Raw genomic sequence first — 14,644 nt, 5'->3', positions numbered from 1 at the left:
CTATATGTGCATTCCACAACTTTGGTCCATTAAATCTCATTGCAAATTGTTCCCAATTGTAGAGTGGCAGGTGTAATTTAGGAGCTCGTCTGGTTGGATAATGGTGGATTTGATTGTTAAAGGTAAAGTAATTGTGTACACGGGAGGCCATTAGAGAGTATTCAATACAAATTTATAGGTCAATAGTGTTTTTTGCAAAATTGGCATGAATTAGAGATTTTTAAGCAATTGTACTATAAACTTTCAGAAATGTAGGTCAACTTCAGCGCTCTTTTATAGTTTAACTAAATTTCCAGTTTTCTTTTAGCAAACGCTCTAACAGCTTCAGCATCTTTAGCAACTACTTTCAGCAAAAAGCATTCACACCAGCATCATTGCAGGTATCCAGTTGTCACATAGTTCCTCTTAAAGAAATGGTGAATCTATTTTATTTACTTTAAATTTCTTCTGGTAATAAAAATCTTTACAGCAAACAATCAGCGTGTCATTTCCCACAGTCAGAGACCCGATTGAGATCTTTTTAAAAAGTGTGAGTGTTGTGCTGCAACTGTGTGCTCGGCTTTGTACTTAGCACTGTGATGTCAGCGTAGGCTTCCTGTGGGGGGTCTGTGTAGAGCTGGCAAACATATCGACCCTCGTCTGACAGCGAGACGTTGGAGAGTGACACCCGCAGCTCGTTGTCTGAGAAGTTCACCAGCTGGAAGCGGGAGTCTTTCAATGCTGAAAGAGAAGAAAAAAAACACAAAAATAAATCTCTGAGTCATATTTACTCACATTAGTCGTGTCTGTTTAAGGTGGAGAATCACAGTGTTGCATTGGAGTCATGAAAGAGGGAGTTCAGGAAGTTATTTGGGTCACCAACACAAAACTGTTGTGTTTATGTAGACACAACTACTATGTTACGTCAAAGTTAAGTAACTATTAAACAATAAAAAGGATTTCTCACAACTAGACTGTTTTGTTTTTGGAAATTCTGAAGAACTCTATTGATTTCTTAACGAGCACAACATTCAGTTCTAATAGAAAATAAAAGTTGTGCCGTTTTGGTTTGAAAATGCAGTTTTGTGTGTCTGTTTGGGACTTGTCACAATGATGATTACAGCTATAGATCATTGAAGCATCGACTCTAAGTTTGTTGCAGAAGAACCATCCATTTTATTAAAATAAATAATAAAAAGTATCTTAATCTTAAATTATAATACAGGAAACAACCCAGTTTGGAATTTTATTTTTGTTTAGATGTTGATCCCTAAACACACACAAACCCTAGTTGCACACAAACACTTTTTTCATGTACTTTTTTACAGTTTTAAAGTCAAATGAAGGCAAGTTTAGCCTTGGAAAACCTAATTTACAAAATATTTTTGCAAAAACGTGCATTTTCACCCAATTAAAGTTAAAAAAAAAGTCTGACCATCATGGAAGGTACCATCTTCAGGACAAAAACACATTTTTCCTGCCCTCAACTCTTGGCTAAAACCACAAATATGTCCTTGATTTAGTTTAACTTATTTGGCCAAAACAAAAAAAGGAAAATAATTAGAAAAGAAAATGAATTACAAAGGTGCTTCACATATCAAAACAAACATAAAATGAAAGTTGGAGAAAAAAACATGTTATTTAATGCTATAAAGTAAAAACATTGCTAAAAACACTGGTTGCTATGGAAAATAGATATAATGATTTTAATGTAGTAACACAAAAATTGACACACATGTTCATCAGAGTCAAAGATACAAAAATTGTTATGGTTGCTATGGAAAAAAACACAAGGAAACCACTATTTCCAATGACAAAATGTAAGCCACTATAGTCATTGTAGTATGTTAGGATAATCACACAAAATATGATTGATTTATGGATGCAGAACATCATCTAACAAGTTTAAATAACTTTTGGCAACAAGAAGAAATGAGAAAGTTGTTTAAATAATGATAAACTGGATTTATTTCTTCTTTATGGTCCCTCTTTCTGCTGCAAAAAATAACAATAAAAAGGGAAACCAATTTGTCCTAAAATATTCAGAGAAAACCCCAAGAAGTTTGATGTTCTGTTGTGTTTGTTTGCTGTTCTTTGATTCCACATGGTTGCGATCAGTAAGCTCACAACCTTTGAACGGTTCTCGTTTGTTTCTTGTGTGGGTGTAATTGTGCGACACAAAATATTCTAATTTGGTTCATAACAAGTACAGAGAAAGATGTTTCCTCTCATCTCAGTCACAACTGCTGCTTTCTACAGTTCAACCTTAAGAGACAAAAGTTAAAAGGTTTTAGATTGAAAAAAAGATATTTAGTGTAGAAACCAAAAAAAACAAAAAACAAAAGTTTATATTTTTATGACATTTTCACTTTTTTGTAACTTTAATTTGACAAAATTAGTGTTTTCATTCCTAAAAAAGTTCTCAATTGTTCATCAACTTGTTCTACATTTATTTAAAAGATACAGACAGGTGTGCATTGTAGACAGGTCATACTTTCTGAATTAAAACGCCTCCTCCTTGGCTGTCCTTTCGTCGGCTTACGCAAGAACTGAGGACAAATTCACAGATCCTGTCTGCCTCTCATCTGTAGTCACTTTCATCTCACCTAACCTTGTTTGCCCACCTACCTAAGCAGATTCCATCAGCTGTAATGTAGAATGACAACATGCGGTTAAGATAAAAGCCTCGCCATCTCCATCCCCCCTCGATGGGCTGATAAATTCGGCTGTGATTGACAGCAACTCCAGGCTCTCTGCACTCTGAACTCGCTCAGATCTGAGGATTCATCCCCTTTTTCTGCCATAAAAGCTCAAAGCCCCGAAGACGAAGAGCACCTCAAAAACCTGACAGAAATAGATGAAGAAATCTTTGCATGACATCTGTTGGGCATTTATAGGAAAAGAACAGATCAGGGAAGGCATCACTGTTGTTTTAATGTTACGAGCAAATTCAGCATTTATGAGGGTTACAGGTAAAATGTTATTTAGAAAATGATTGTGACGACGAGGCCTAATGCTCAGCATGAACGGCGTTAATGAAGTCTGAGAGACCAAGGTCAACCCTGCGATGAATTTTGCAGCTTTTAATAAACGTTGCGAGCCAAGGAGATTCGGCGCCTGGGAGAAGAGGATGTCACAGCCACGGCCGTCACATCCCCCTCCATGCAGAACATGTAAACTAAACGCTTTCCTCCTGCAGCATCAGTGGATGTTCTGCTTCAGCGATATTGATCCGCATGTTTCCTTTCTCCGCCCAATTAATGATTTTAATGTCCAGATGACCGAACCGGTACAGAGAGAAATCTGTTATGGCAAAGAATCCCAGCTGTTGCGGGTTTATTGACTCCTGCGAGACCCACTCCATGAAAACGGGGGTTTTTGGTGTTTTTCATGCATTTTTTCTGATGATGGAGGATATATATGAAGAAAATTGAGCTAAAAATTAGATTTATTTAATTTCTTGGCCACATACACCTGTACTGGTGCTGCAGGTCTCTGGGTTTCCAAGAAAGAAGAGTCGTATAGATGAGGCTGGATCTCAAAGAGTAACCAAACCCTAAATTAACTTTTGGCTGTTAAACCTCTAAATGCTGCTTTAAAAAGGTTCTCTGTTGGTTATTGCATAATTTTTGATTAATTAAAATAAAATTGCTTACTTCTTAAAAATTTAGTTCAAAGTCAGAGTCAGTCTGCCCCCTAAAGGCTGTATTAAGGTTGACTTTTGTGATCGGTCAAACCCCGTAAGTTTCAGAAGTTTCACATCATGATCTGCAGCTCCAGTAATGATAACAGTCCAGCTCTCAAGCCCCGCCCCTCTGACTGGACTTTCAAATTTGGGTGGAGTCAGCCTCCAACTTCCCTGTTTGGTTACTCTTTAAGGGGAGCAGAGGTTTCCTGCAGTTCCTTTAAAGACCGTTTTTTGTGTTTTTAACATGTTCTTGTCACATTTTTCACATAATATAGGACCTAAATAAAATCAAATTTCGTAGTTCAAATCATGTTGGATCTGAAAACCGGATGCTAGCAAAAGCTGGAGCTAAAGTCTCTCTTACCACTCTGCTCCTCCACCCCCTGGCACACATTCATTTTCCTCGTCCAAGCTAGCCTCTGGCTCAGAATTGAACGGCTAGACCATCCATTATGTTTGTGGTGCTAATGCTAGTCTGGGGCTATAAGCTTACATGTGTGTCAGGAACTGATGGTGGAGAACCCAAACACAGGTGACAGAAACTTAAAATATACCAAACCAAACCATTACAAAAACCTATGTAGAAACAAAAATAGTGACTGAACCAAACATGACCTGAAAAGAAAGAACGGAAAACCAGACATTTAAATTGACTGAGCGTAATTAACTGAAATGAAGACAACTGTGGATTATGACAAACCTGAAACTGATGTGACTGAGGGACAATTCAAAGCAGAACATGACCCTAACCCTTAACATAACTAACAAAAAACCAAAGTTCACAATCTTCACAGTACCCCTCCCCAAAACGGCAGACCCCAGATGCCCTAAAACAAAACACTTGGCAGAAGGGGCTATGGAGGAGCAAAACTAAAACAAGTCTGGAAAACATTTAGGGTCCAGCAGCCAGACTGACGTGAACAGGCATGAAGAGGAGAAGTCCCGGTGACTCTCCCCAGGGACAAGAAACAGGAGGGGGAGTAGTCCTGGTGATCCTCGGCATGCAGACGGAGACGTCCACAGATCAGAAATGTATATCTTTGAGCTACTGTCGCTGCAGTAAATAGAGCTTTTCTACCTTCCTTGAGGGCCTAAAGCCCTTTACAGCACCTGCGATCTTCCATTTGACCGCTCTACCACAGCCAACCGACTCGTGTTGAAACTAAAGACAAACCAGTGGAGTCTGCAATCTCTCGATCAGTCCGACATGTCGGCACAATCCGAGTCAGTTTTTCCAGAGCTTTTAAAGTTTGATTTGTAGGTTAGAAATGTTCGACATCGTCAAAAGAGTCGATAAAGATCTGTAGCTACACCGGAGTCAGACCGTTCTGTAAAGATGAAGGAGAACCACAGGTGAGTGTATGAAGACAAGTGAAAATAAGGTGAAGATCATGTGTCAGTTTACACCCACAAACTATCGGTTGAAATACGTTCAACACCTGAATTCCATGAATCTGAAACGCTCTCAGAGGGGCCTGATGTTCAGAGAAACTTAAAAATCACAACCAGAACTTCAGCCCTGGACCAAGTTGACTTGTTATCAGGTCTCTATTGCTCCAAGAAAGTGCCAGAACCTGAACCACGTCTTTGGAACTCCAGCGAAGGGACTAAAAAATATGATCGATGTGTGGAGAGATGAGCTGTGGGGAAAAAGAAGTCTGGCTGCCAGGAAGATTCTTTATCTCAGACACTGATTTCCACATCATCAATCAAAACCAAACATTTATTTTGCACTTAATGCAAAAAGGGAATATGGAAAAAAACCCAAATCTTAGTCTAAACAAAAAAACTGAATATGCGATGAAGTCAGTCTAGTGAACACAGTAAGGCACATGTGTCAAAGTCAAGGCCCGGGGGCCGGATCCGGCCCTCCAGGTTATTCTATCCAGCCCTCCAGATCATTTAATTTTGTTATTAATGGTCCGATGTTATCTTGCGCTTATTTTTAACTTGTTTAATTTTGACAAAATATAATTTCATGGAGATTAAAATATTGAGCGTTATTTGATGTTTAAATTAATATTCCTGCCTTTTTATCATTTATATCTATGTTAAAAAGTAATGGTTTTAAAGTTTCAAAATTGGCATTTTGATAGTTTTTTGGACTATTTATTATTTTTACTATGAACTTTTTTTGGCTATAGCTAATATTTCAGCTACATGCTAGCTGTTTTGGCTATTTTGGGCTTGCTTTAAACGTTTTAGGCTGTTTGGAGTTAGGCTTACAATTACATGTAAACTGTTTCGGCTAATCTAGACTTTTTTCTGTTTTTTGGGTTATTTTGATGTCTAGCTATTTCTTCAGCAACATGGTAGCCGTTTTGGCTAACCTGGGTTTTTTGTTTTAGTTTTTTAGGCTAATTTGGTATTTAGCTAATATTTTAGCTGGCTATCAGCTTCAGCGTTTTCAACTATTAACTTCAGCATTTACACGTATCATCTTCAGTGTTTTTAGCTATCGATTTCAGCATCTTCAGCGGCCAAAAATCTGCTTACAGCATTCACACTAACATTATCGCAAGTAATGCTATATATCTAGTTCATAATGATGTTAAAAAGTTTAAAGTTTTAAAAATGTAGTTTTAGAGTGTTCATTAAATGTTTATCCCTATCCTCGACCTAAGGTGTGTTTTGGATATTGGCCAGTTGTGCGATTGAGTTTGACAATCTGAATTCCACTTGCTGTGTTTAGAGGACGAAGAACGATGAATAACAACCCAAAAACTCCATCCATACTGTGAAGCATGGGGGTGGTATCATCATAATATGGGGGTGTTTTTCTGCACATGGGACAGGATTGTGAGATTTTGAGGATCAACCTCCTTCCCTGAGTTAGAGACTTGAAGATGGGTCATGGTTGGGTCTTCCAACATGACAACGACCCAAAATATACCCAGGAGAACCAAGTAGAGGCTCTGTAAGAAGAACATGATGGTTCTGGAGTGGTCTAGGCAGTCTCCAGACCCAATAGAAAACCTTTGACACACCTTGTGTAATGGGGACACTGAGGTGTTTGGATCCATATGCAGGCAGGTAAGTTTAATAGTGATCAAAACAGGCAAGGGCAAAAACAAAGACGTTGTCACAAGCCAGAGCAAGGCAATAGATACAAGAGAAGTACTCAGGATTACTAGGTAAACCGTAGACAATACTTCACAAAGAGTAAAGTCAGAACGGGGCATGTTAACGCTGAGGCTGATGAGAAACAGCTGGTCATGACGTGGAGAAAAGGAGTTGGCTGATGGGAGATGGAGTAAGGAAGTAGCAGGGGAGGTTAATATTCCGGAGAGAGCTCCCTCTGGTGGTTGGAGGTAGAACTGGAAGTCTGAACCGTGACACCTTGTTTCTCAGCCCAGAAACCTGATTGCTCTTGAGAAGATCTGTGTGGAGGAGAGGGCCAAATCCTCATGTAGTGAAAAACTACAATAATTATTATTACAATTATTAAAATTGATCGTCTCACATGTTCAAATACTTATTTGCATCAGTAGCATACAAATAAATAAAATAAAATAAAATCATTCAATGGGATTTCCAGGTTTTTTAGGTGGACATGCACCTAAGATGAAAAGATTTCTAATTGTGAGAACTCGCAAAATCACAGGGTGTTCAAATACTTATCACTAGATTTCTTGGAAATAAAATGAACTGTCCTAAATTTTGGTGCACAAGTCATATTTTAAATTAAATGAGTTATTTCCTTCAAATAAAGACAGAATAAATCTTAGTTCTCCCAGCGTAGTTTCTGTTATGTTAGATAATAAAACATGATTTTAGAATCTGGAGTACATGCACGCTCCAAAGCCCTTTTTGTGGCTCATTCTCTTTTTTCTCTGTCATCCTCTAATTCTAATGATTCAATTATATCAAGTGTTTCTAAATTCAAACTTCTGTAGTCATGGATATTAGGATTCAATGAAAAGTAAAGAGCCTGCAGCTCTGCAGGCGTGTGTGTTTCAATAAACTAAACATTTTTTAAGAAGACGTCAGCTCTCATTGGAATATACATTTAGCTGATTCAAAGTAAATGATGCGAAACATTTGTAATGCTCACACGCTGACCTGTGTTATAGAAGAAACTGTCTTTAAGATAAGAATACTTTGGTGAAAAAACACTTAAAAAATACAAATCTGAGAGGAAATGCACATCCAGATCGGACTTAAATTTAGACTTTGTAATGACTTTGTGTTTAGATTTTATATATATAAATATTCACATACATATATATACACATATATACACAGGTATACATACACACACACATATATATATATATATATGTGTACATATACATATACACATATACATATATATATATATTCACACAGGTATACATACACACATATATATATATAAATATACAGTATATATACACATATATACATGTATACACACATACATATATATATATGTGTGTGTGTGTGTATATATACACATATATATACACATATACAGGTATACATACACACATATATATATATATAAATATACAGTATATATACACATACATACATGTATACACACATACATATATATATATATATATATATATATACAGTATATATACACATATATACATGTATACACACATACATACACACATATATAATATATATATATATATTTATACATATATAGTCAGTATTTAACAAAGGACGAGCAATTTAATGATAAAAAACCAAAACTATTATAATTGTCACAACACTGAAGACACATTTTTCTTATCATACCTGTCTTTATAATTTTCAAGATAACTTTTATCTTTTAGTTTAACCCTCAAGTCTGCTCAGACAGTTATTCAAAAACGCATTTTAAAAACCCCTTCCAATTAATAGTAAAACATTTCTAAAATATCTAAAAATGCCCATAAAGAATATTTGATGATGTAAACAAGCTGAATAAATGAACAGATGTAAGCCAAGACTCGATTTTGTGACGGTGTTTTGGGACTCGGACAACTGTCGTGTGGGCTCAAAGAGAAACAAGGACAAACCCGGATAACAACCTGATTAACGCAGCGGGACGCCGCTGTGCCGCGTTTCAGGAACTGTCCTGCACCAGGAAGAGGAGCGCGGGAACACCGCGGACAGTTGCTTTATTGTTACATCACAGCACGCTCGCATGCATCATTCTCTTTGGGTTTTTTATTTCCCTTTGAACAAAAGGTGACCTTTTGTTCTTTTTTATGCTTTTCTTTTCCATTATTTTAGATGAAATAAGGATCATCACAGGCAGGAAACTCATTAGTTTACCTGAATATTTTTAAAGCTGTAAATAGAGTTTTAAGATTTAAAACTTGAAAAAAAAATTTTTTTAGCGATATAAATGTGAATTATTGCACACTTGATATAAACACAGTAGATGAAGGCACTCTAGAAATAAAAATATCTTTTTTGACAAAAAGTGATTTATTAAGTTAAATCTTTCAGATTTTGGATAAATCAGGATAAATTTGTTTTTAAATGTCACAAAATTTTACCACAAGCCTTCAATTAGATAAGAGAATGCAATTAAACCAAAAAAACATTCAGGAATTAAAGAAACAGGCCTGACTTTCTGTTTTCATATCTGATGAGGAAACGTGACGAGCCTCCAGGAGAAACCGTTAATTAGATGCTTAATTTAGAGTCGGAACCGGTGAATGGCTGCTAAGATACAAAGGACAGGATTACAGAAAAAAAACAAATTCCAAACTGAGGAGAACTCTATGTTGAAAAGAGTAACATTTAGTTTGAACATTTGTATAGGTCCACATTTTTTTTTAATTTTCAGATTGGTGCTTAAAATATATTAATTCACAAAGTGCTTGCATGGTGGCAGCAATATCATGGCTTGTCCTGACCTGTTTTTTAAAGAAATGTTCAAACAACAAGCATATAACATATTATTTCTACATGTTAAAAATCTTTAATCTAATATAAAAAGAAACAAACAAATTAAATTTATCAGAATTGAAGCGTTTTTCCGCATAAGAATTAGCCAGAAATAGTCCTAACAGATGCTGCCGACCAATTAAAGCTTATTAAAATGAAACTGTAGTACAACGGTGTCACACTAAATTCACTGCAACAACCATTTAAGCCATTTTATTTACACATATTTAGTATTGGGTTATTAAGCCTGTTAAATGTGTCATCTTTGTTTTAATTTTGGCTCATAGCGATCCCACGTTTTTTAATTCTACACTAACAAGCCCACAAAACAACAGTCCTCAAAAAGCATTTTCTTTAAAAAAGTGAGAATTTGCGAGAGCAGAACATAGAAAATGCCAAGTTTATCAGGAAAAAGTTTAGAAATAATAAAGTTTTCTGATTTAGAAGCCATATTAGCTTCAAAAAAGGTCTTAAAAATATCCTTAAAAAAACCTGAAACAAACACTGAGGAGGTTTAGAGAATTGAGAAAATAAAAAGCAGAGGAGGCCATCAAATAAGCATTTTTTTATAAACTTAAAAAAAGAAAAACTGAATCTTTAAAAACCTCCAGATCTGCTAAAATGTTTGAATATTCTGAAAATATATCCAAAAGAAGTGAATGTTCCAAGAGGAAAAACGTCTTAAAACATTTGAACTTTTTTCTGTCTGAGTGACTAAAAAAAAGAGCTAAATGTTTAAGTTTCAAAAGAAATCAAAAATAGCAAAAGAACAAGAAGGAATGTTGGGACAGAGATGAACAATTTGATTCCTGACTGGCATAAAAATACAGAACTTAAAGGAAAAGGGCCAAAAAGATTTAAGAGAAAACGGTTCCATTGTGTGAAACAGTTTAAAACAGATTTATTATGACGTCTAAACCTTTAACACGAATAAAGGAGCTTGTAATGCTTATTGTTTTCAATAAAACACAATTCTTTTAAAACATGCTTTCACCTTGTGGGTTTGGGTTGATCTTAATCTAATCGGTTGATCCAGCGGGTTAAAGGTTTATGTCTCAAATTTAACACAAATTTCCAACTTTTCTAGACAATAATTTATAATCATGCTCATTTCTTTGTTTATGATAATTATATGTTTAGGTGATTTTAAATATTAAATCATTATGGTAAAAGATAAAGATAATTCAACTTTTTGCAAACAATTCTGCTTTTAAAATGCAGAAAATAATAACTTTATTGTCTAAATTATCTAAAAATGCTTAATACAGTCATAAAAACTGAAAACTCTAAACAAATACAAAAATAACAGCCTTTCTTTGACACAATTGATTAATTTTCACGCTTGCTTTTAAATATTAGAGTGTTTAGGTGATTTTGAAGACACATTTTCTTTGTCAAAAACTTAAAGTGCAAAAAGTATTTTTTTTTTACTTTTTCCAAACAATTCTGGGTTAAAATTGCAAAAAAAACATTTTCTGGGTCCATCCAAAAAAAAGATCACCCCACATAAACCAAATGTTAAAACCTCTTGAAGAAAAAGTTGAAACAAATCACAAATTTGTAGGCAATTTTTGATGCAATCGATAAATTGTCAGTTTTTTTTAGATAATTCTCTAATGTTTAGATCATTTTTAAATTTAAATCTTTATGGGACAAAATTCAAAGTGAAGTGGAGTAAACATCTTCGGGTTAAAATTGCAAGAAATAATCGTTATCTTAGTTAACTTAAAGCAAAGATCATTCCACACCTACAAATGGTTAATATCACTGTAAAATATGAAAAGTTAAAACAAATCAAAAGTTTGCCACCTTTTCTTTTTTACATAATTATTTATTATTGCTTACTCTTAAATAATAGTTGAATGTTCAGGCGATTTAAAAAATTCAGAGTCAAAGTGTAAAAAAGTAATTTAATGACTTTTTCCAATCATTCTGGGTCAAAATAGCCAAAAAACTTTCATCTTCTGTGTTAATTTTAAGCAAATAGTATTTCACATCCACAAATGAATCAAACCAATGTAAAAAAATGAAAAGTTAGAACGAGTAAAAAATGTACAGCCCTTCTTAAAAATAATCACAATTATCATACTTACATTTAAATAATAACTGAATGTTTGGGCAATTTTAAGTATTCAGTCTTTATGCCAAAGATTTAAAGTGTAATTTTTATTTTTTTTTACTTTTTTTCAAATAAATTTGGGGTTTAAACTGCAAGAAATTATAATTTCCTGTATTTATAAAGGGTTAACATCACTGGTAAAAAATGAAAAGTTTGAACAAATTAAACATTTATAGCCATTTCTTGACAATTAATTATCATGCCTGTTTCTAAACAATAATTTAATATTTAGGTGATTTTAAATATTAAATCTTTATAATATAATATTTAATTTAACTTTTTCAAACAATTCTGGTTTAAAAAGCCAAGACATTATTGTTTTTATGTGTTTATTTAAAGCAAAAATCTTCCCACATCAACAAAGGGTTTATTTCACTGTAAAATATAAAAAGTTAAAACAAATCACATATTCACAGCTCTTTAAAACAATTAATTATCATTCTTACTTTAAAATAATATTTGAATGTTTAGATGAATTTGAGTGGCAAATCATTGTAGTAAAATATTAAAAGTGTAAAAAGGATCGTTTGACTTGTGTAATAAAAATGGGAAAACAAATGATAATTTTCTGGGTTTATTTGAAGCTACGATCATCCAAAATGAACAAAAAGGTTTATTTCACTGTAAAAAATGAAAAGATTGAAAAAAAAAACAAATTTACAGACTTTTTCTTTTTTTTAGAAACAATCAAATAATTATCATGCTTATTTTTCAACAATAGTTAAATGTTTGGATGCTTTTAAACAATAAATCTTATTGGTTGAGGACAATTTTGACTTAAAAAATGAAGAAATGATCATTTTGTGTGTTTAAAGCAAAGATCATCTGACATCCACAAAAGAGATTTTCACTTCAGCCTCTCCACAAGTGCCTCTGGTTGTCACATAAAGAAGCAGCTAAACTGAATCAGCACCACATGGGCGTGATTCGTGTTCAGACATGGATCTGAGGATGAAGGTGAATCTGGACTCACTGACACTTGCAGAGAAAACTTCTAAATCCAGCCTGAAAGGATCAGGCTGTGTACTTCCACTAATGGCTTTTCCCTCCCACTGTTCGCCTCAGCTGACTCCACCAGATCTTTTCTCTTTTATTTTTTTCCCCTTTTCTTCTGATTAATCTTCATTCCTTTGCTGCATTTCATTTGAATAGTTTTTCTTCGGCGAGGACGACTCCCATCCAGAGAGCGCGGGAGATGATGAGTGTGCCTCGCCTAAGTGGATGCAATCAATTGTGATTAGTGGCTGCTGCTATTTTTTGAGAGGAGCACATCAAAGTTTTATTATTGGGTGTCAGAGTGGGCGAGACGGGGTGGGGCGAGGGTAATTACACTCTTATCACCGCTCTCCTCCCCGCTATAGGTAAAGTCTGGGCCGGTCACCACCGACATATCAGATACGGAGACTTTAGCTGTTCAGTCATGAATGTGAGTGGATTCACTTAAATCACCAAACTAACATGATCTCTGCTTTTACAGCTGTATGGGGCAGACATGTATGGGGCCAGATCAGAGCCATAAATATTTGAAACCTAAATAAAACAATATGAAAAAAATATTGGTGTTTGGCCAAAAAAAGTAAAATGTTCAAAAGGATTTGCTATTCTAAAATAAACTTAACTAGAAAAGTTGGATTATTAATACTAGTGTGAATGATTTTTTTGCTGAAAGAAGTTGATAAAGATGCTATAGTTTTAAGCTGAAAATGGTTTACTTTAAATGCTGAAAATTGGAAAATATTAAATATATATAAATATTTTTTTTTATTTTTTTTATTGTTCTTTGTGTCAAACACAAAATGAAAGTAAACATAATAATTTAAAAATAAAATATAAGAATTTTAAAAAGTACAAAAAATACAAAATAAACATAATTGAAAAATACAAAAAATACAAATACACAAGTAAAGCAAACAATGTGCTTGAAAAGGAGTGGGTAGAAAAAAAATCTTGTGTGGTCCCACCCCTTTCTACAACAGTTTTTTGTTACCTTGTCTATTTACGTTTTTTTTTTTTTTCTCTAAAAACACTTCAAATTTCCTTTGATTAAAACGTATGTACAATATGCTAAAAGACTGGAAATTTTGTTAAAGAACTATAAAAGAACGTGTATGTTGACCTAAATTTCTGAAAATGTTGTAGAAAAATTGCTTAAAATCATAATTTAAATTTGCAAAAATATTTAGTGTGTTGTTTAAATTAAATTAGCCCAAAAAACCTTAATAGAGGCCAAATTAGCCCCAAAAGCTAGCTTGTTGCCTAAATACTAGCTAAACTCCAAAATAGCCTGAAATTCCTCAGTCAACTAAATTAGCCAAAAACGTTAGCATGTTGCTAAAATAGAAGCTAAACCCTAAATTAGCCTAAAAATGTCAGGATTCTGTGATCTGGTTTTATCATGTTCCGTTTTCCCTGTCAGTCTCAAAATGTGCAAATCATCCACAGCTGTTTTCATTTATTTAAATAACCTCAGTGCTAATTTTCTGGTTCTCATCGTGAGGTCATCTGCTCTACTCGTCTCTGTTCTGTTACTGGTTTGTTCTCCCGGTTTTGTCATGATTAAGTTTATTTAGTAAATGTTTATGTTTCTGCCAACAAGTCTCGTCTCCTGCATTTGGGTCCTTCACCACCACCCATGACAAAACAAACAAACAAACAAAAAAAAACATTAGATAACAAATTAGCCAAAAATGTTAGCCTGTTGCTAAAATAGAAGCTAAACTCTAAATTAGCCTTAAAAACAGATAAATTAACTAGAAAAGTTAGCACGTTGCTAAAATATGAGGTAAACTCCAAATTTTTGGAAAATTTCTATAAAAGTGAATATATTTAAAGTTGTTCATTTTTTATTTTGCAAATTTTGAAATTTGAAGACTTTTCTCATTCATTTCCTATAAGGGAATATTTTGCTCAAAGGTTGTTTTTCTCCAACACAGAATCCACTGAAGTTATTTTTTTGTGCAGGTGGTTGAAGAGTTATGATAGTC

The 14,644-nt window shown here is 34.1% G+C and overlaps 1 protein-coding gene across 6 annotated transcripts in view; it reads right to left on the bottom strand.

Annotated features, from left to right (window-relative positions):
- LOC112142621 (cell adhesion molecule 1) overlaps positions 1-14,644 on the bottom strand; it is a 565,507-nt gene that overhangs the window by 116,499 nt on the left and 434,364 nt on the right. For all 6 annotated transcript variants that reach the window (XM_024266107.2, XM_024266110.2, XM_024266109.2 and 3 more), the window contains exon 3: positions 568-720. In XM_024266107.2, coding sequence (XP_024121875.1) covers positions 568-720 — 153 coding nt within the window. The remainder of the gene's footprint in view (positions 1-567; positions 721-14,644) is intronic.

The sequence above is a fragment of the Oryzias melastigma genome, linkage group LG14, assembly GCF_002922805.2.
Source record: "Oryzias melastigma strain HK-1 linkage group LG14, ASM292280v2, whole genome shotgun sequence".
NCBI lineage: Eukaryota > Metazoa > Chordata > Actinopteri > Beloniformes > Adrianichthyidae > Oryzias > Oryzias melastigma.
Note: the sequence above shows the minus strand (reverse complement) of the source record. Positions and strands in the feature narration are given on the sequence as shown.